Genomic DNA, 21,115 nt, shown 5'->3' on the forward strand with positions numbered 1-21,115 from the left:
TGCTGCATCTTAGGGTACCATGGTGATGGGTGTCATAGAGATGAGAACTGACTTTTATTGGCTTGCCTCTGCATTCCAGGACCCTCTCACAGCCCCTCACACTCACAAATCCCCAAGGTCAGCAGACCCAGGAGGAGAAGAGACAGGGTCCCTGGTAAGTAGATTAATGATGTGAGAGAAAACCCACTCTCTTCCCTCCCTCTCAGTCATCTTTCTCTCTCTCTTTCCCTCCTCCCTCTCATTGCCAACAGCAATTGTATTCAAACCCAAGAATTACAGTAACAGCAACAATAACCATCATTTATTGGGGTTGTTTTTCTAGCATTTTAACTTCAAAAAGTATTTTCCAATTTCTTGATTTCACAGCAGTCCTTGGAGGAGGATTGTGACCATTTTACAGCCAGAGAAGTCGAGATCCACATAGGACCCCCAAGTTGTGGGCAGAATAAATCTACCGCAGCCTTGAAATATTAAACCATTTAGACTTTGGTAGTCTCTCAGAGGCAATGAATCTCAAATCTCAGTTTCCTGGGTTACTCCTGGGTTCCTACCACCCTTAGGGCTTATTCACAGCTTTTTGGGGATCCTGTAAATGCTGACAGAGGCTGGAGACCCAAGTCATGAGTCAATGGCTGGGATGGGCACTTCCCCTCTAAGGATTGTTCCTGCCCACCAGTGGGCTGTGGGGCGGGAGCTGGGGCAAGCAGCAGGGAGGAGGCTTCCCTGGGAAAGGCCTGTCTGGCTCAAACCTCCCTTCCTCTATCCCACCACTCTGCCAGCCTGAATAAATGTTCTTCTCTGTGTCAGCTCTTCTCAAGGGTAGGGGCCTCTCGGGAGCAGTTGGAGGAGTGAGGAATAAAGAACTATTGGGAGAGGTGGGGCGCAGTGGCTCATGCCTGTAATCCCAGCACTTTGGGAGGCCGAGGTGGATGGATCATTGGAGGTCAGGAGTTCAAGACCAGCATGGCCAACATGGTGAAACCCTGTCTCTACTAAAAATATGAAAATTAGCTGGGTGTGGTGGTGGGTGGCTCTAATCCCAGCTACTCGGGAGGGGGGACTGAGGCAGGAGAATCCCTTGAACCCGGGAGGTAGAGGGTGCAGTGAGCTGAGATTGTGCCTCTACACTCCTGTCTCAAAAAAACAAAAACAAAAACAGTAACAGCAAAAACAAAAACCCAAAGATCTATTGGGAGAGCAATCTCTGTCCTCAGGAAGCCTCCAGTCTGAGGGAGGAACTATGCCCCCCAAAACCATACCCAAGGGCAGAGAAATCCCCCCCACCCAGGAGCTCAGAGGCTGTCCCCTCCACCCCAAGGGTTTCATGGGTGGGTAAGAAGTTGGGCTTCCTGAGGTCCCTGCAGCTCCCATGTCTAAGCAGAGTGGCTGTCTGGGCTCTCATTTCCTTTCTCCCCCAAGGCTTGGGCATCTGGAGGCTCAGGACTCCTATGGGGTCCAGTTGCATGAGAGGGGAGGAGGGCAATCCTAAGTCCCTTGCCTTCCTCTGCTCTGTCCCACGGAGAGGTGGGGAATCCCTAGGGAGAAGGAACGAGACACATTCACTCCCATATTTTTTTTTTTTTTTTTTTTTTTTGAGATGGAATCTCCTTCTGTCACCTGGGCTGGAATGCGGTGGCATGATCTCGGCTCACTGCAACCTCCACCTCCTGAGTTCAAGCAATTCTCCTGTCTCAGCCTCCTAAGTAGCTGGTTTGACAGGCAAGAGGCACCATACCCAGCTAATTTTTGTATTTTTAGTAGAGACAGGGTTTTACCATGTTGGCCAGGCTGGTCTCAAACTCCTGACCCCTCTTGGCTTCCCAAAGTGCTGGGATTACAGGTGTGAGCCACTGTGCCCGGCTTACTCCCAGATTCTACCTAGAAATGTAATGCCAGGGATAGGGCTTGTCCCCTCCGGCCCACCTGGTCAGGACAAGAGGTCAAGCCTCCCCCTCCCACCATCCCCAGGAAGAACCTCCAGGCAGTCCCTGCAAGGTCTAGGCTGTTTCACACACACTCTCCATCTCCATGGCCCCTGAATGGGGCTGGGATTCCTCCTTTGGGGGCTCCACCCCTGTCCCTCTCCCTGTCCCCACCTCTGCAGTGCCTGTGAGGATAGCCAGCCGCTGGGTCAGGGTCTTGGTGTCGGGGAACAGGATGAAGTTGTAGATCAGTGAGGCTAGGAGGGCTCCCGTCAGGGGCCCCACCCAGAAGACCTGAGGAGAAGGACATGGTCACTGAACCCAGGAGCTGTCAGGATGGCAGGGTAGCTCTGGGACCTCTGCCTGCTTCCTTAGTGCTGGCTTGGTCTCCCAAGTCTCCCTCAACTGTCTCTAAGGTGCTAAATTTGAGAACCACAAGTTGTGCTTCCCAAGCCCACAAGGTGAGGGGAACTTGCCCTTGCTGGGGCTGAGCCCAGGCTCTGCAGCCGTGGCTGGGGGCTGGGACCTGGGCTGGTCTCCTCACCCACCCCCACCTCTTTTCTCTCACTTCCCCCGTTTTAGGCATGAGTCCTGGCTATTGCTGTTTCTGTCTCTGCTGGTGTGTGTGTCTATTTCTGTTTGTCTTTTTCTTTATCCAAGTTTGAAAATTGGTCCAGCTGGAGAAAGTGAATAAGGAAACAGCCAGAACTTAAAAGTCTGGGCCAAGGCTGCAGCTCCTGCCCTGGCCCATTTCTTGCCAGTCCACTGGGTGCCCCAGGCAGCTGAAGCCGAAGAGAAAGGAAGTCCCAGCCAGGACACCTGCCCTAGCCTTCTGAGCTTAGGGAAGGCTGCGCTTCAGGCTCAGAATGGTCTGGGGGCCTGTCTCCCCATCTGCGTGGACCCACTTCGAGGGAACCCCACCGTCTATTGCCAGCTCAGGCTCCCTCCCTTCCCCAGGGCTGCTGGCAGAGGGGCTCACCCAGTGGACTGTAAACTTCCCAATGATGACGGCAGGGCCAAAGGAGCGGGCAGGGTTCATAGAGCAGCCAGTGAAGTGGATCTGGGGAGCAAGTGTGGGGTCAGGGTGGGAGAAGGCTTGAGGCAGGCCTGAGAGTCCTGGCTCAGAGCCATAGGGCCAGCCACTGTAGCCCCATATCCTGGGCCTAGAGTGCAGGGGGTACCACTTTGGCTCCAAGGCCCGAGGGGCTCAGAGAGGGACACTGCCTGGGCTTCAGGGTTCCACAGTTTCCCCAGGGACAGACCCAGTGTGTGGATGTACATGGTGTCCCCTCTGCTCCTTACCCCAATGAGGTGGCCCAGTGCCACAGAGATCCCAATCATGGTGGCAGGGGAGCCGGATGTCTGGCGGCTGTCAGTGGAAGCGAAGACACAGAGCACCAGCTGCAGGGTCAGAAGCAGCTCCACAGCCACTGCCTGGCCATTTGAGATGCTGTTCCGGACCTGGGTGAGGGAGTTACTCTGGAGCAGATGCCAGCAGGCTCTGCCCTCAGACAGACAGAGACACCCCCGGCCCTGGGCCTGTCTACTCAGCCGGAAGGCGGTGACACCGCGCCACTGCCCGGCTTCAGGACTTCAGGAGGTCTGTGCAGCAGGGTCCATATCTGCCCTTGCAGAAGTGAGTGGCCCTCCTCCCACCCCACCAGGGTGCTGGCTGGGCCCGTGGTTCAGGAGGCTTGCTTGAGAGGAGGCAGGCAGCAGGTGAGGGAGGAGGAGGTTCGGGGAGAGGGTAGAACATGGTTGGTCAGGAAATGGGGTAGGGGCATGAGGCGGAGGGAAGGACTTGGGAACAACCAGAGTGCAGAGGACGCGGGTGAAGGCTGGGGAGGAAAGTGAAGTCCCGATGGGGCCCCTTCCTCTGCCTTGCCGCAGGCTCCCTTGGCCGTGTCTACCCTTCAATGCCAGGTCCTTCTATTCCTTCTCCATTGTGTGGCTTCCCCCTTTCCCACCTGTTCTCCCTTCCACTATCACATTTCTCTTCTGCCTAGACAGAGGTCAAGGCTCAGTCCTCTGTTCCTGGGGCCCAGCCCGGGCAGGTGCAGAGCCTGCAGCCGACTCATTTCCTCCTCTGCTCCCTGGCCTCCGTTCTGGCCTCTGCCTTCACTACCAGTGCACCTTCCCGTCTCCCGGCCCTCCAGGGTGCCCCTCCCCACACCTACCACGTTGATCCCAAGGGTCTCTCGGATGTCTTCCGGCATGACCCCGTATAGCAGAGCAGCCCCCACCGTGGCCCCCACCAGCTGGGCAGCCACATAGGCCACAGCTCGGGGCAGAGAGATGTGGGAGCCTACAAGGAAGGCCAGCGTGATGGCAGGGTTGGCATGGGCCCCGCTGGCCTTCCAGGTGACCTGCACAGCCATGGCGGTGACCAGGTTGAAGGTGATGGCGATCTGCAGCACCGAAGGAAGCGCTGTGGGCCAGCGCATGACGGAGCCCACGCCGAAGAACACATACAGCCCCGTGGCCAGGAACTCTGCAAACAGCGCCCTGCTGATGGCTTTCCAAAGCCTGCACACCAACATGCTGGCCCAGCCGTGGCCCCCTGGCTCCGCTGCATCCATGTCCTGGTGCCTTGGCTCTTTCCTGCTTTGCTTTGAGGCCTCTTCTCTGCTCCTCTGGTCTTGGATCTCTTCTGTCTCTTCTGGTCTCCTGTCTCTGGCTGACTCTGGCTTTTGCTCTCTGTGGAGGCTTCTCTGGCTCCCACCTGCAGCTCCTCCACCACGCTGGTGTCCCCAGGAATGTGCTAGTTAGACTGGCAGGGAGCAGACGGACGGGGGGTGGAGTGAGGGGTGTTGCTCACATGCCTGCTCCAGCCTGAGCTCACCTGATGGGGTGATGGGGTGGGATGTGGGGGTGTCTCTGGGCACTGAGCTGGAACCTCCTAGGAGGATTTCTAGGATGGGCTGGGCCTGACTTGGCTAGGCCGAGGTCTAGCCTGAGGGTCATAGGTGCAGGGCAGCAGGGGTCATGGGATTTCAGAGTGCTCCTGTTCCAATGTCACTGAGATAAAGTAAGATCACTCAGATCCCCAAGTCCAAGGCCTGCTTTCGGGGGTCCTGCACATTCCCAGGTCCTGTTCGTCTGGCCCCCTCCATGTCTAGGCTTTGCTTCCAGATGGGCACCAAGCTGTGCCTGTGAACCCAGATGTGAAAGTGAGTCCCCTCCCCCACTCCCACCTATGCCCACACTTACAGAATGCAGGTGTGAATAGAGTCGACTTTACCAAGGACACTGCAGACACTGCGGCCTGTGGGGGTGCAGAGGGGTAGGTGGAGAAGGGGTTTATTCCACAGGGACGCAAACCGTGTTGGATCACACAAGGCCACACAGGTCACACCAGTGGAAACCTCTGCTGTCCACCAGTGGGAATTTCCACTGGCCCTTCACTCACTTCCTCCTGCCTCTCTGCCCTCCCCCTTGCTCCCCTCCCTTCTCGGCCCCTCCCTCTCTGCTCTCCTCCTTTCAGGGCCAGATTCCGCTCCTTTCTCTCACAAGGCAGCGTAACCATTTTTGTGGTTGCATTGGCCCTATGGTCACCCATGCCCTAGGTTTCCCTTTTTAACCCTAGCAGATAGCAAGGTATTTTCTCAAACAAAAGTATTCCTCCCTAAGAAGAGTCTGTCAAGCTGTTAAAATAATCATCTTCCCCTCTGAAGCACAGCTGGGTGCCCTGACCTCATCCCTGGTGTATGTACCTGCCCACAGACGTCTCCTGGTTGTTCTCAGCCTCCTCAATCGCAACCTGTCTCAAGATGAGATCCCTCTCTCTCCTGCGCCCCCCAACACCACAACCCCCTATGTGCTCCTCTTGTTTTCTCCAGCTCAGCCGGTGGCATCCGAGAAGCATCCTTGACCCTTTTCTCCCTTCTTCTCCATCCAGGAGAAGCAGCAAGTCCTGCTGATTTTGAATCCTAAATCTCTCTTGACTGTGCCCTCCTCTTGCCACCCCTGCTTCCCGGCAGCCTTTAACCAGTCTCTCTGCTCCCTTGCTCCGCTCCAATCAATTTTCCATACTGCAGCCTGAGTGCTGAAATGCAAATCTGATCATGCTGCTCCCCTGCTAAAATCCCTTCCAAGCCTCCCGTCCCTCTGGAAGCTCGATGTCTGCCTTCAGGGCCCCTGCTGCTCTGCCTTGCCTCTTCCCACTCAGTCACCCTCGGGTTTTACCAAACGCATGCTCCTGCTGACCTCTCCTCAGAGAACGCTCTCTCCTCTTCTCTGACATCCCTTGCACTCCGTTTGCTTGGGTAACTCCCACCCCAAAGGCTCAGCTTTGACCTTGCTTGCTCCTTTCCTGGGTGGGGACCCCTCTGGGTGCTCTCACCATACGTTGGCATTCTCCCATACTGCAGTCACCACAGGGTGCTGTCATGGTGTGAATGTGTCTCCCCAGTGAGGCAAGGCGAGGAGGCCTTAGAGGTCAGGAACCAAGTTTTGTTCTCCCCTATGTGTAGTGTCTTGCACAGAGATTGGCACAGTAAATGCCCAATAAATATTTGTTGAATGAATGATTAAAATCTTCTTGCCGGGTGCAGTGGCTCACGCCTGTAATCCCAACACTTTGGGAGGTGGAGGCGGGCGGATCACCTGAGGTTGAGAGTTTGAGACCAACCTGACCAATGTAGAGAAACCCTGGCTCCACTAAAAATACAAAATTAGCCGGGTACGGTGTCAGGCACCTGTAATCCCAGCCACTCAGGAGGCTGGGGCAGGAGCATTGATTGATCCAGGAGGTGGAGGTTGCGGTGAGCCGAGAGCATGCCACTGCACTCCAGCCTGGGCAACAAGAGCAAAACTCCATATTAAATTAAAAAAAAAACCAAACCAAAAAAAAAACTTCTGGACTTCCTGGGTCAGATGACTATGTCTGCTCTATTTCAGCCTCAGCCCTTCCCCCTGGGACTGGGCCTTCTGATATTTTCAAGAGAAACATCTCAATTCTGGACCCCAGGCTCTATTCCTCCCCAATCCCTGTTTGAGTCCCAGTAAAATTCCTCACCCATTCCCTTCTGTTCTCCCCACTGTCTCAGCTTCACCCTGTCCTCTCCAGGGAACCCCTGGGGTCTCACCCTGAGCAGGCTCTTGCCAGCGCCCCACCGTCCTGGCTCCCCGTCCTCACTACCCCATCCCTGCTGCGTGTGTGTCTGTTCTCATCCTCTTCCACGGCTCTCTGCCCTACATCTGCACTGCTGAGCACTGCTGGAGAAACTCTCCCAGCCGCGCAGACTGCTGCCATGACAAGTTCACGGTCTCTGGCCCCAGCAGGGATCGCAGCTCTGCTCAGCAATCCTTCTGCAGCTCTCCCCCAGTTCTTTAAACCTCCCCCACTCTCTTCACTCACTCTGGCTTTCTCTTAGCGGAGCACCCAACCTTGCCTCCCACCCAACCTAGAAAGTCAACCTACCAGGCAAGACTTCTTCCCGTCCTTTCTCCCAACCAAACTCACCAGCAGCCACCCTGTGGCCTTGAAGTAGAGGCAGCCCTTCTCCGGTGTACAAGTCGGGGTTGGGAGGACCCTCCTCGGACTTCTGGCTCCCTTGAGTGACTGGGGCCCTCTCTTGGCCATTCCCACTCTCACCTGTGGCTTTCAGACCTCCACTTCTCTTGACTTCTTCCCTATAAATGTGCCTGTGTAGTCGCGGAGCAGTGGAAGATGATACTTTGGAGTCAAGGTTTCAGTCACCCGTCCACTACCCAGTAGTCCCCGGTCCCCCGCTACTGAAACCGCTCTGGCAAAAAGCAGCATGACCTCCTCTCCAGCCCGCTGTCGCGCATCGGCTGCCGGCCATCTCCCTCCTGAAGCCTCTTCTTCCCAGCCTTTGAAGCACAGGCATCTCCCGGCTGTACCCCCATCTCTGTGAGGGCATCTCTGCCTCCATGGCTGGCTCTTCTGCTGATTCTTAAGCTCAGGCCTTGTCACTCCTGATGAGTGTGCCTGGGCAGACCTGTTCCCACCTGTGGCCTGTGCACCCTGTTGACTCTTAGCCTGCCTCTGGCCCAGACCTTTCTCCTGAACTCCAGACCCACTCACCTCTCACTGGACCCTCCAGCCTGCTCCTCCTCCAGCCTGCTCCTCCTCGCCTGCTCTTACTCAGTTGCCGAGGCCAGAACACAGGAATCATCTGGTGCCTTGCCTTCCCCCAGCCCCACAGCAAACAGCTGACCAGGTTCCTGGTAGATCTCTCTCACATGTGACACCTCTTTCCACCCCCGCTTGGCACTGGCCCAGTGTAGCCTTATCATCTCTCCCGGATGACTGCATTGGCCTCCTTCCTGGGCCCTCAGACTACATTGCACATCTCTGCCCTTCCACGCCGCTCTCCTCTCCACTCACTGTCAGAGAGATCCTTCCAAAATGCAAAGCTCATCATGTTACTCCTCTGCTCAAAAACTTTCAATGGCTCCCCACTGCCTCAGGCTCAGGTCTGAATACCCATGTTTAACGTCCAAGGAAGGCCCCCCTGCCACTGCCCGCCCTGCACCCTTTACTCCAGCCAGGCCAAACCTAGTTCCCCAGAACGAGCCGTTTGCTATGGAATTTGGATGCCTCTCCTTTTTGTCTCTCAAGACTTTGCTCAAGTGCAATTCCTCTGTGAAGCCTGCCCTGATTTTCCTCTCCGGTAGAATCAGGGCAAGCTTCTTAGAGAAGCAGGGCTTGAGCAAAGCCAGGGGCAGGTTGTGGCCTCGGCCTCCTCAATGCCTCCACTGTTCCAGCGCAGACTCCATCCCTGTCTGACATAGAGGACTAATTCAAGAAATGCTGAAGGGATGACAGCGTATGGCTGTGGGGGCAGCGTGGGCACAGTTCCTCCCTGGCAGGGGGGGCTCCCTAGCTGGGGGCTGTCCCAAGTACCTCAAGGGCATTTGTCTCCTTCCCTCACCTCGGACGGGGCCAGTAGAGGGCTTGGTGAACAGGCACTTACCAGTCCTTTCATCTGACCAAGCCTCAGTTTCTACCCTTGTTAAACAGGTGCCAAGCGGCAGTAACGCATCTCCGTCGAGAGCTGCTGAGGCAGCGAGTGAAAGCATTGTGAACACTGCCATGTGTACCGCAGCGGAAGCAGTGGCTTAACCTCAAGATCCTCATTCACACACTGGGGATAGTGCTAACAGTTCCCTCTGCCCCTGGTGTAGTTACGGTAAATGTGCTGACACCTAGGAGAGGGCCTCCATACGAAAATGTGAATGATTAGGGTTGCAGCTTCCCGCCCTGCCGTGACACAGCTGTGGGGACGGGGCTACACGGCTGCTCCAGGACAGGCACCTCAGCACCTGCCCTGGGCCCTGGAGCCTGACAGCGCTAAGTGCAGCGGCAGCCCTAGTCCCCAGCTAGCCTGGGGCTGAACCTCCTGACCTCTGCCTGGCCTGGGACAAGGCCCTTCACCTCCTGAGGCCAGGTGGGCATTGATCAGGGCTTGCTTCAGGCCTGGCTTCCTGCCCTGACCAGCACCTGCCAGGACCCAGCCAGTGCTGGGCTCTAGTCCCAAACTCTAAGCTCACTCATGCTCAAAACCGTTTCGCCAAGGCTCCGTATCTGGCTGTCTAGGGCTGCCTCTCTCCATGCAGCTCTGACTGAGGTCCTATCAGAGATTGGGGAAGCTAAGGGGGGAAAGGGGAGGGGAAGGAGGAAGGTACAAGGAGAGAGGAGGAGGGAGAACACAAATCGATGGGGAGGGGATTCCAGGTGACTTCCCATCCTCATTTCACCACACAAAACCTGGAAACGTCAGGAGGTCTGATGTCCTCATCCACACGTGATGAAGGAGGAAGCTGAGGCCAAGAGGAGCAGAGAGACCCAGTCCTCCCAGCCGTCCTTCCTCCTGTCCACCCATCTCAACAGCCAGCCCTCGCTCTGCTCTCCACCTCTCCGCCCGGGCCTCTTCCATCTGTCCCCAAATCAACTTGTCCACCTCCCAGCTGGTGAGAACTGGCAGCCCCTGAGGAGACGAAGAGGGGGAGAAAGGGGAAGGGAGCCTCCCACAGGAGAATCCAGACTGTCCCTGGGTTTCATCTTTAGGTGCAGCAGTGGTAATGTGTGTGCTTGCATTGGACGGCACACAGGTACGCCTCTGAGAATCCGCGGAGCCAGGATCATAGGTCAGGGCCCGCTGTGGGCGAATGCTGGAGGAGGGCTGATGTGCTCTGCACACTCGAGTGAGCGTGCACAGGGAAAGGGACCTACACACCCAGAATATGCTGCCCTCGGGTATGACAAGGTCAGTGTGTGGGAGCTCCGGAGCTGTGTGGGGTCAGTGTGTGCGTGCACGCATGTGTGCACGGGGTTTTGTGAACCCGCAGACCTGCCGCTCCTGCAAGATCCGACACGAGGACACAGCGACCCCTGCTGGCCACACCGCCCAACCACGGCGCTGGTCAGCCCCAAGCCCTAGCTGGACGCTAGCTCGAGGGCCGGGCGAGGCAACCTGCAGGAAGCTCAGGGCCAGTAACCCCCCTGACTGGGTGCCTCGCCCACACCCGTGGGTCTGTCTCCTAAGAGTCCACTGTCCACACTGTTGTGGTCCCCACTGGGCTGGAGCGAGAGCCCAGCCTCCCGGTCATGGCTGTGTCTGTACCTGTCTCCTGGAGACTGAGCGGAGAAGGGCTCCCCTCTCTTCTGCGCCCCTCCCGGATAGTCGGGCAGGGTTGCATTGGGATAGGATTCCTCAAGGTAGCCCCAGGGGGACCCAAGTCTGAGGTACTCCCTGTGTTCTCCACCCCACCCGCATCTGGCTGGAGCCCAGACCCAGCACTTGCGGTCGAGGACGCGCCACGCTGTAGATTCGGTGGACGAGGTCTCCCCCTGCTGGCCAGAGCTGGCACTTGCAGCCCGGCTCCCCCAGCCTGGGGCAGGTTGCAAGAAGTGGGAAGGGGCGCAGCGGGTGGGGGCGGCTCCTTCCCTGGGCTCCCGGGGTTCTCACACGTACTGACAGGTGCTGTTTACTGTAAGCCTCCGGGCCGGGCCTGAGTGGCTGAGCTCCCACTTGTAGATGCTTAGGCTCTAAGTGTGGAGGAGGCTGGGGAGTCTGCCACTCCTCACTCCAGCCCCTGGGACCAACCCTCCGCTGCCCAAACCTACAGCTTCCCCCACCCCTTCTAGTCCGTTTCCCGGCCCCGCTGGACAGGGGCTCAGGTCCAGACATCCCTAGGAGGGCAGAAGCATGTGGCCGGGACCGCAGACGAGGCAGGTACGTGAGGGTTTCTTTTCACACGACTTTAATGAGCACTCCAAGGCGCCTGGCTGTTTGCACAAGCGGTTTACGTCGAGGTATGGTCTCATTTTCTCCTCAGGCGCATGAGGTCTGGAAACGTATTGCTGTTTTGCAGATGAGGTCCCTACAGCTCAGAGAGCTTATGTTGCCCCAAGTTGCGCAGCCAGATTGGAATGTGGGTTACCCGACTCCAGGCTGGGCTCACTGCGAAGCTGGGCTGTGCGGAGCTGTTCACTGCGTGACCTCTACCTTTGCCACACAGAAAGCTGGACAGGAAGGGGCATCGAATGGCCTCATCCGGTCCCCACAAGTACCTTGTGAGGAAAGCAACATTTTATCCCCACTTTACAGATGAAGAGATGGAGTCCCTGAGAGCTTAAGGAGTTTACCTAAAGAGTGTCTGTGACAGAGGGACAAGAGCAGGCTAGGGCAGAGCTCCAGGCCTAGAGGAGAGGACGGTGGGGACACTGGTGGGCAGAGGCAGGAGAGAGAAGCCCTGGAAAAGAGCTGGGCCACATGTGGCTTCTGGGGGTGCCAGAGGGCTGCTCCCTCTGAGTACAGGCTCCCAACAGGGCACCTTTTTGAACCTTCAAGGCACAGAGAAAGGAGCCCAGGGCTGTGATGGAACCTGGCTGGTCACCTCCTTGGCCTCTTGAGGGGCTGCGGTTGACTCACTCCTCCTCCACTCTGCCTGTCACACCCTGGCACTGCCCTCGAGTGTCAGCCCAGCCCTCCTCAGTGGCAGGGACTTGACATGGTTGAGGGGGAGGGGTGGAGGGTGACTTCTGTAAGGACCCTCCTTCCTGGCCTCTAGCTCTATTTTGACATTCGATCTTCTCTTGCTCATCTCTCTGATTCTCTGGGCCTCCCCTGGCCTGTGCCTCCCTTTCTTCCCACAGAGCACTTGTCCTGGGGTTCCCTGGTACCCTGTAGAGATTGTGGTGGAAGATGTGGGATGACAAAGAGGAGAGACAATGGGCCAGAGTGTCTCAAGGCACTCTGGGGAGAGACAGGCAGAACGCATCAGTGATTTATTGGGAAGCCCCCACTCCAAACACCAGCAGCCCCACACCGTGCATCCTCACCAGAAATAAATAAGGCAGCATTCAATGAACCAGTGTGTCTTTTTCCTAAGGAGCTCTGGGGAGGGTCTGCTTCTGCCCACCTAGGGGCTGGGATCCCTTCGGCTCTTGAGGAGGGGTTGGAGAAGGTGGGGCTCACCCTTTTGTGGCCTGCAAGCTGCAGGCTCACCCTTTTGTGGCCTGGCCCTTGCAGACTGTGAGCTTGGCACTGTGTTCACAATCTCTGAGGTCTGGCCTCTCCCAGACCTCAGACCCAACCCCAGCAGACCCCAGCCCCTCGCCCCTACCCCAGGAGTCCATCATGGGTTCCTTCTCCCCGCTCTAACTGTGCAGCCAGGGGGGCCAGCACCTCCTCCCCAGCCAAGAGGACTGGTTGTGCCAAAAGGAAGCGTTGTGTTAGATACTTTTTCTTTTTTCCCCCCTTGGCTCAGGGGCTAAGGGGCAGGCCCCTGCCTGCCACTGGTCAGCGGGCGGTCAGTTCCATGGTCTTCTTCCGCTCCTCCCGCTGCTCCTCCCAGTCCTCATCAGGCTCATATGTGCCCTTGAAGATGGCCGCACGCTCACCCAGGCTCAGGGAGTTGGGGAAGAGCAGGTAGAAGTAGAGGATGGCAGCCAGGACTGCCCCCACGATGGGCCCTACCCAGAAAACCTGGTGGAGACAGGGCAGGGTTCAGGGCACTGAACCCCAGACCTCAGATATGAGATGCCCCCGTACCCCACAGAGGACAGACCCATGGACCCCGGGAGGAGACAGACATGCAGACTTCCAGACCTCCAGGGAGAAAGCCTTCCTCCCACCTTGGGGATGGATATACTGACACACCACTCCCAGGGACAGAGACACAGACCTCAGACACCCAGAGCCTCAAAGAAGGCAGACAGATTCCCAGAGGGACAGGCCCCCTCCAACCACACCCTAAAGAGAAACAAATAAACCTTCAGAGCGGACACGTGGGTCCTCAGAGAGATGAACAGAGCGCCTCTCCCCTCCACATAGGGATAGAAACAGACCCTGGAGAGAGTAACCATGAGCTCTCAAAGGAGGTGGCAGACAGACTGTCCTCAGGGACAGACCCACAGGAAGACTCTCCCAATCACCTCAACAGGGACAGATCAACAAAAAATCAGAAAGGACCAGCACACAGACGCCCAGAGGGACAGACACCAGATGCTCAAAGGAATTGACACAGAGTCCCCTGCACCTCCAGGTTCAGTACAGAACCTCTTCTCTAAGGGAACAGACTGATACTCCCTGGCCCCAGGGGTGCAGGGCATACAAAGCTACCTCTGCCCCTCTGGCCGAATCCCATCCCCTACTGTGTCCCTGTCTCTCTCAGCCACCCTCCCTGGCCCACCCCCAGGCTCTGGGCCCACAGCATCCAGAAGGCCTGGTGAGCTCTGAGCTGCCACTGCTGGGTCTCCAGGTGCTCATCTCCAGGGAGCCAGGGGAGGGGACAGACTCACCCAGTGAGCTGAGCTGAACCGATTCATGACCACTGCAGGACCGAAAGAGCGGGCTGGGTTCATGGAGCAGCCAGTGAAGTAGATCTGGATAGAGACAGGGTGGTGGAGAGAAAGGCAACACCCGGGTCCACTCCCACAGGACCTGGACTCTCCCAAGGTCACACTGCAGTCCAGGGGCTCAGCCAAGTCTCAAACTCAGGTCCCCGGATTGTTAGGCTGGCAACCTCTCTCCAAGGATCCCAGCTGCCCCTTTAACCATGGACCCTTAACTACACCCTCCTCTCTTCTCTGCTCTAAGCTGGGGTTTGATTCCTGCCCCATCCCACCGCCCACTTACTCCCATCTTTCCTCAGCCCAGAGGTTTTGGGGGGATCAATTCTGGGGCCAAGTAGGGCCAGAGTCCAGCAGCCCTAAATCCAGGCCTTAAACTCTGCTGAACTCATCAATCTGAAGTGGGCTCCACTCTGGGGCTCCATTATTTGCCTCGAGAGCCTGCCCCCCAACCCTCACCCCAGTCCAGTGTCAGCACTGCTCACCCCAACAAGGTGGCCCAGGGTGACAGATAGGCCAATGGACAGGGCTGGGGAGCCCACAGGGCTGGTGCGGCGGGAGTCAGTGGAGGCGAAGATGCAGAGTGCCAGCTGGAAGGTGAGAATCAGCTCCACCGCCATGGCCTGACCCTGTGTCGTGTTGCTGTTGAGCTGCAAGGGGATGGTGGGTTAGGACCCCGGGCACCTTCTGGCTGTCTAGCTAGGGGCATGGGGAGCAGGGCTTTTGGTCTCCAGGAGCACTCAGAGCACCTTGGCACCTGGAAGCCAAGCCCCATGGACATCACCCCAGCAAAGCCATTTGTCAAAGACACTATACATTTCAGTTTGCACAGGCTTGAAGCTCAGGCCTGCCGCCAAAGCATAGAATGTCAGGGAAGCTTTCCCTGGACACGGTCTTATCAACGGCTCTGACCAACCCCCCAGCCCCCACAAGCTGGCATTTACCTTTCATCCTGTGGGCAGCTGCCCGGTTTGCCTACTTCATACCCCCATCCCAGCCTCCTGCCCGTGCCTGGCCCTGTGCCAGTGCCAACTTTAAACCCGTCTCTCCAGTGCGGCTGACTCACGGCTTCACAATGGCCGAGCAAATCCTCCTCTGTGTTTGATTAATGAAGCCAGTTTGCACGGGGGTGGGGACTGAGTCTGGGGCTGCAGGAGGTGGGAGGGTGGTGGGGGGCATGGGGGAGGAGCACAGGTTGGAGAAAGCAGGACCAATACTCAACAGAGAGCGCTCTGCCCTAGCACCACATGAGGGGGTTCTATCTACGGTCTCTAAATGTGAGCCCCTTGACACTGCTGTGGCAGGCACAGCATCCCCATGGAGGGGCTGGAACAATGAAGCACAGGCAGGCCAGGGTCACCCAAAGCCGGAATTACAGCCCGCTTCTCTCTGTGGTTCTATTCAACCCTTCCACTGAGGAGCAGATGGGAGAGGTGAGGGGCTCAGGAGGAAGGTGAGACAGGAGGAGGCAGAAGTTTCCAGCAGGAGCGGAGGGGCAGCAGGCATTGGAGAGAGGCCAGGGTGGGCCAGCATGAAGGGAGGGGAAGAGGAGGTGGGCAGGAAGTGGGCAGACAGCCTGGAGAGTCGCCTTCCTGGCCTCGGGAGGCTCTTGCCTTCCTGGTGAAGAGTGTGGGCAGGCCCACTCTGTGCTACCCCTTCTTTCCAAGGTGGTCCTGAGCCCACCCTAGGGTCCCAGCTCCCACCACTCAGGGCACTCACCGCGTTGACGGCCAGATTGCCCCGGGCATTGAGAGGTGCCAACCCATAGAGGATGCCGGCCCCCGCAATGGCGCCCACCAGCTGGGCCACCACGTAGAATAAAGCCCGGAGCAGCGAGATCTGGTTGCCCACCAAGAGGGCCAGGGTGACGGCGGGGTTGATGTGGCCACCGCTCACAGGCCCCAGGGCCTGGACCAGCGTGCCTATGGCCAGGCCAAAGGCCAGTGAGATCTGCAGGATGGTGGGCAGCGCCGACGGCCACTTGAGGGCCGAGCCCAGGCCGAAGAAGACGAAGATGAGGGTGGCCAAGAACTCTGCAAACACGGCCTTGAGGAAGGCCACGGAGCACACCTCCTTCTTCATGGTGGCTGCGGGGGCCCGGCGGCTGCTGCCGCAGCGGGGGGCGCCCGTGGGGTCGCAGGCGGCGCTGGAGATGGGGGTGACAGGGGCGGGCGCCTGGCTGCGGGGCGCTGCGCGCTGTCCCGCGCCCACTCCGAGGCTGGCGGCCTGGCGCGGGCCCTGCAGGGGTGCGCTATATAGGGGGCGGGCTGTGGGGCGCAGGGCTAGCGCGGGGGGGCAGGGGGCGGCTCCCAAGCTCGGGGGCCAGCGCGGCGCGCGGCTAGGGAGGTTCGAGGCGGCAGCGGGCCCGCAGCTCTCCGCCGCCCGGCGCAGCCCTGGCGCGACCCCCGCCCCCCGGCCGGGCCACGTGACCCAGGCGGCGGTGTAGACTGGCCCCGAGGCCCGGGCCCTGCGCATGATGCGCCCAGGTTGGCTCCGGCGCTCTCCTCCGTGCTGTGCGCCCCGGACTCCCTGGGAGACTGGGCTCGGTAATGGGGCTCCGCTCAGACCTCCGGGCGTCTAGTTCCGCGGTCTTTTCCGCACTCCGCAGGCTTCCCCTTCTCTTCTTTTCAGGTCTTTGGTCCAGCTCCTCCTTTTCCTCCTGCGACCGGAGCATCCTGACCCGCCTCACCACCGGCTGGGTCAGAGTGATGCTTTCCAGCAGGTCTGTGCGGCTCACCTCCCTGACCGCCGGCGGCGGGGGCGGGCGGCCGGGCTGGGTCCTGCAGGGCGGTCTGGCCGTCGTGGGTCACTCCCGGGCCGGGCCGGCCGGGCGAGCTTCTGGGCTTGGAAAGCTGGCGTTTTGGGAAAAGTGGGCACCGTGCCAGCCTGCCCGGCGCTTCGCAATCCTCGACGTTCGGTAGCTGAGTAGTACCTGGATTAGGCAACGGATCCCCGAGTCCCTCTCCCCGGCCGGGGTTTCCCTTGTGGACGGGACAGGGATGGGGTTGAGACGGTTGAGACTCTCGGGGTTGGAGCTGGGGAGCAGGGAGGGTAGAGGCGAACCACTGACCTCCCAAGCGGGGTTTTGGCGTCTCCCCTCTCCTTGCCAGAAGCCCCTCACCCTGGATCTAAGACTCTCCTTCTCTTCCTCCTCCTCCCCTCAGCCTCCTTCAAACCCTCACTTGGTCTTGGTCTCTCTCCCCTCTAAATCTCTCTGTTTCTGACAGTCTTTTGCAAAACGCTCTCTCTCTCTCTCACATTGTCTCTGTCTTTAGTCTCTCTGTCCTTCTCCCTCTGCCAGCCTCTTCCTCTTCGTCCCTCTTGGTTGGTCTCTTTCTCATTTCAGTCTCTTTCTGTTCTCCACCTCTCTCTCGGTCTCTCATACTTTCTCATCTTGTCTTTTCCTTCCTGCCTTTGGCTGTCTTCGTCTCTCTGTCTTTTTCTCTCTATTCATTTCTCTCATGTTGCAGTTTCTGTCTCCTGGCTGTTTTTGCTTTTCCTCTGCCTCTATTAATTTGTGTGCCTTTCTTTGTTTCTGTCTGTTTCTACCTCATTTTCCATGCCTCTCTCTTACACGTGGTCTTTTTCAGTTTCCCCAAAGTCAACTCCTTCTACCCCTAGTCTGGGTGACACTTTCTTCCAGTTCCCATCCCCCTTCTCTCCGAGCTTGTAGCCTCTCTGTGACCTGCTGGGCCTCCCATACCTCCCCCTCCCTCTCCCCACCCACTCCTGGTCGGGCATGTGGGGAATGAGATTGGAGGACTCTCCAGGGCTTAGAGGAGGGGTAGGACCCACCCTCAGGATCCCGGGAGAGGAGCTACATTAAAGACCCCCATCCCCACATGTGCTAGAGAAGCTCTTAGCACAGTGCCTGGCACAGAATAAGGCCCGTAAAGTCTCCTTATGTTGTGACTGTTAATTTTAAAAGCCCCTTGAGGGTTTAGTGTGGCACTAAGCTGGGGGAAGAGTCCAGTCCCAGGGTGCAGTGGAAGGAGAGAACAGGTGCCTCTCTGAGTCTGTCAGGCAGGGCTGAGGGGAGGAGCCCAAGGAATGTCAAGGGCTTGGAGGAGCGGGCTCTGGGCTCCGTGGCAGCGAAGATGCCAAAGAAAACAAAGGCCAAAGAAACCCCACTATTGTTCCTGCTCACCTGTGGCATTTCCTGCTAGAGCAGCTCCTCCCCCAGGTCTCTCCTCTTAAGGCTGGAGGTCTGTCTGTCCTTTCTTCCATAGGTCCTAGCGCTCTGCCTCCAACAGATGTGGCCAGTTGTATGCAGGATTTTCTGCTGAGCCTAGGGCTTGGGCTGGACAATGACCCTGATGACCCCAGAGGCCACTGGGGACCAGGCTCCTTCTCTGCTGAGCTTGCCTCCAATCCTAACCCACTTGCTTTCTTATCACCTGTCCCCAGGCACTGTCTTCATGAGTCCACAGGTCTCAAACTCCAGCATCTTGGAGTGAAAGGACTCGGGAGTGCTCACAAGAGGCTGGGCCACTGGGGGAAGCTCCCACCTGAGGATTCGAGCTCAGTCCTTTGCAGCTAATGAGGAACTGTCAAGGCCAAGACCTTGTTCTTGCCATTTCAGAGATTCATAATATAATCTACAAAGTTATAGATTATAATTGGCCTCCACTGTGTGATTTGATTCCAAGCTACCCGTGAAAAAACCCAGACTCAGAGATCACTTGCCTAGGGTCACACAGTGACCTGAGATGGGCACCACAGGTCGCCAAACAGACTTGGTCACCAGGAATGGGCCTGGAGAGGCCACAGGAGGAGATTTAATCTGTCAAGGTTGCCCACACGGAGCAGCTGATTCTGTTTCCTAGGTTTGTGTCTGAGGCCCTTCCGTCTCTCTAACCACTAGGGTCCCTCTGTCCCCAAGTCATCACAAGAAACTCCTATTATGCCTTGGAATTATCTTTGCCCTAGCAGTCAGGCCCTGCCCTGCCAGCTCCAGAGGAATGCCTGGGACCCTTCTGGGCTGAGAGATGGGTCACCCCATTTGTGGCAGAAGAAATCTGAATATCTCAGGGAGAGCCCTTTCCCTCCTCTCCTGATATAGGGACCTCTGGATTCCCTGGGGGAAGTTGAGGGCTGGGGTAGAAATGGTAGGGAGCTCTACCTGTCTTCTGATACCCTGGACTGTATTTATATTGACCACTCCCAGTACTTATTGCCAAATGCACATTTATTGAGTGCTTATATGCAGAGCACTGTGCTAGGTAAAACAGTTGAAGGAAGGTAGATAGGAAAATGCCATCCAAGAACTGGAAGGAGCCCTGTCCCCAAAGGGCTTACAGTCTAGCTGGGAGGTATTGTGTATAGACAGCATCACAGCTTAAAGATACAAAACAACATGGAAGCACCAAGTGCAGGTGCAAAGTCATTTGGCACAAAGTGGGAGTATGGGACAGCTCAGAACCTTCTGTTCCCAGCCTGGGCCCCTGGTGGTCTGTTCACCTGCCTCCATGCTGCCCTGCCTCTGTCTGGTTCAGTGTGCATGATCTCCGTTCTCCTCCTTACTGAGCGCTCTTCAAGGGTAGAATCCAGCCCCATGTTCTTTGTCCTCCCTACCCTGCCGCCCCTGCCAAGGCTCTCCGTCCACTGCAAGACAGTGTCCTTCCCTAACCTAGCTGAAGTCTTAGTAAGATTAGATGAGCCAGTGCATGCAAGGCACGCAGCACAGCAAGGGATGCCCAGGAACTGCCAGTTTCCCTCCATCCTTGGAGTTCCATCACTTGGAATCCTTTTTTGACCTCTGACCCCAATCTGGGCAATAGAGGCTGGAAGTGGTAGGGATTTCACATTTAGTTTTTAGGGAGATACAATCCAAGAAGTGAAACAGACATACAGAGAAATTCTTGGTTTCTTCTAGAGGAGTTTGCTGGGGTGAGGTAGAGTGAGGACGAGGTGCCTGAGACACATCCATGCTGGGCTCATAGCTCACTGCCTTGCTGCCTTTGAAGCTCTAGAGCAAGGATACTCAAGTGCCAGGAGGACAGCTCTGGCGGTCACTTTGGTTTTTGACTCCACCCCCCTTCTGGTAGTGAGGCCAAGTAACTGTCACTAGCTGTTGGGGGTTTGGGAGAGTCCTCTTCATGGCATGTATGGCCCAGGGCAGCCTTTTTTGGATTTCAAAGAGAGCTTTGGTCAGGGAAGACAGTAAAGAGCATAGATGAGAGGGGACATAGTTACAGAGATGTTCCTTATACACTGTCTTTCTTGGATGGGAGCAGAAGGGAGAGAGAGGCTAGAAGCCTAGTGCCTGGTGCACAGTGGGTGTTTGGTGCATGCAGTGTGAGATAGATGCAGACAGAAGCCTTGAAGGATGGAGGCCACAGAGAGGATGGAGAGGGGGTCTCAAGTTATGACCCGAATGTTACTTATACAGCAGGCTGGAGAAGGAGGGAGAGAATGGGTGAGGCTGGGTGGTGGGAGGAAGAAAGTGGGAGAAAAGGGCACACATTCAGGGTAGGGAGAGGTTAAGAGGCTGTGCCAGGATGGGGCCAGCCCAAACCCATCTCCTTCTACCTGGATCTTGTGGGCTCCCAGGACTCTCCTTTGCTTTGACCATCAGGGAAAGGAGGTAAGGGATGCTGAGCATCAGACTCCCTCTGCATTGTTTCCCCAGGAAGCAGAAATAAAGAAAATTACCCTAGTCATGGATGATAATGGTATTAAGAATTACAGTTCATGGCAGGGCATGGTGGCTCACACCTGTAATCCCAGCACTTTGGGAGGCCAAGGCGGGCGGATCACCTGAGGTCGGGAGTTCAAGAACAGCCTGACCAACATGGAGAAACCCCATCTCTACTAAAAATACAGAATTAAGTGATGCATGCCTGTAATCCCAACTATATGGGAGGCTGAAGCAGGAGAATTGCTTAAACCTGGGAGGCGGAGGTTGCAGTGAGCTGAGATCACACCATTGCACTCCATCCTGGGGAACAAGAATGAAACTCCGTCTCAGAAAAAAAATTACAGCTCACACAGCATCTTCATCTTTACACGCGTCATCTCACTTAATCCCAGTTAATCTCATTTGAGAGCAGTCATACTGGCCTAGAAATTTATAAACCTGGGTTCTAGACTCAGATCTGCCTCTGCCTGGAGAAGTCAATTCCCTTCTCTGGTCCTGAGAGTGGCAGGCTGCTCTCTCCACAGTAACCGTCTAGTGGTGGGAGCCAGAAGTGGGGAATCACAGGCTGTGGAGAGGCAGGGAGAGAAGGAACAAGATTCCTGGGGTGGAGGAGCTGCTGCCCAAGGATGGGGGGAGTGAGATAGGTGATGGTCGGGTGTTGCCTAGTGCCTGTGGTTGCATGCCTGAGTGCCTTGCCCAGCCAGCCATAAATGTGTGCTGGATGAGAGG

General features: G+C 57.0%; 2 protein-coding genes and 1 long non-coding RNA gene across 6 annotated transcripts; 1 reads left to right on the forward strand and 2 right to left on the reverse strand.

Annotated features, from left to right (window-relative positions):
- Positions 1-286: 286 nt before the first annotated feature.
- On the reverse strand, positions 287-8,051 carry AQP6 (aquaporin 6). Of its 4 annotated transcripts, none has more exons than XM_054238537.2 (7): positions 7,972-8,051; positions 7,387-7,556; positions 5,133-5,187; positions 4,100-4,692; positions 3,225-3,383; positions 2,902-2,982; positions 287-2,216 (listed from the first exon to the last, which is right to left on the reverse strand). In XM_054238537.2, exons 4-7 carry the CDS (start codon positions 4,499-4,501, stop codon positions 1,998-2,000), a joined length of 861 nt encoding a protein of 286 aa, XP_054094512.1. In that variant the 5' UTR covers positions 4,502-4,692; positions 5,133-5,187; positions 7,387-7,556; positions 7,972-8,051; the 3' UTR covers positions 287-1,997. The 4 variants fall into 4 exon arrangements, with proteins under 4 accessions (XP_054094512.1, XP_054094511.1, XP_035112737.1 ...); XM_054238536.2 differs by having other exon boundaries at positions 7,387-7,568; XM_035256846.3 differs by lacking the exon at positions 7,387-7,556.
- A 3,085-nt stretch (positions 8,052-11,136) lies between these two features.
- On the reverse strand, positions 11,137-15,974 carry AQP5 (aquaporin 5). Its single transcript, XM_002752407.6, has 4 exons — positions 15,466-15,974; positions 14,232-14,396; positions 13,696-13,779; positions 11,137-12,880 (listed from the first exon to the last, which is right to left on the reverse strand). Exons 1-4 carry the CDS (start codon positions 15,826-15,828, stop codon positions 12,695-12,697), a joined length of 798 nt encoding a protein of 265 aa, XP_002752453.3. The 5' UTR covers positions 15,829-15,974; the 3' UTR covers positions 11,137-12,694.
- A 112-nt stretch (positions 15,975-16,086) lies between these two features.
- LOC128928571 (uncharacterized) lies at positions 16,087-18,365 on the forward strand. The gene is made up of 2 exons (XR_013522338.1): positions 16,087-16,468; positions 18,154-18,365. It is a non-coding gene; the product is annotated as an uncharacterized LOC128928571 (long non-coding RNA).
- The last annotated feature ends 2,750 nt before the right edge of the window (positions 18,366-21,115 follow it).

The sequence above is a fragment of the Callithrix jacchus genome, chromosome 9 (assembly GCF_049354715.1).
Source record: "Callithrix jacchus isolate 240 chromosome 9, calJac240_pri, whole genome shotgun sequence".
NCBI classification, from domain to species: Eukaryota; Metazoa; Chordata; class Mammalia; order Primates; family Cebidae; genus Callithrix; species Callithrix jacchus.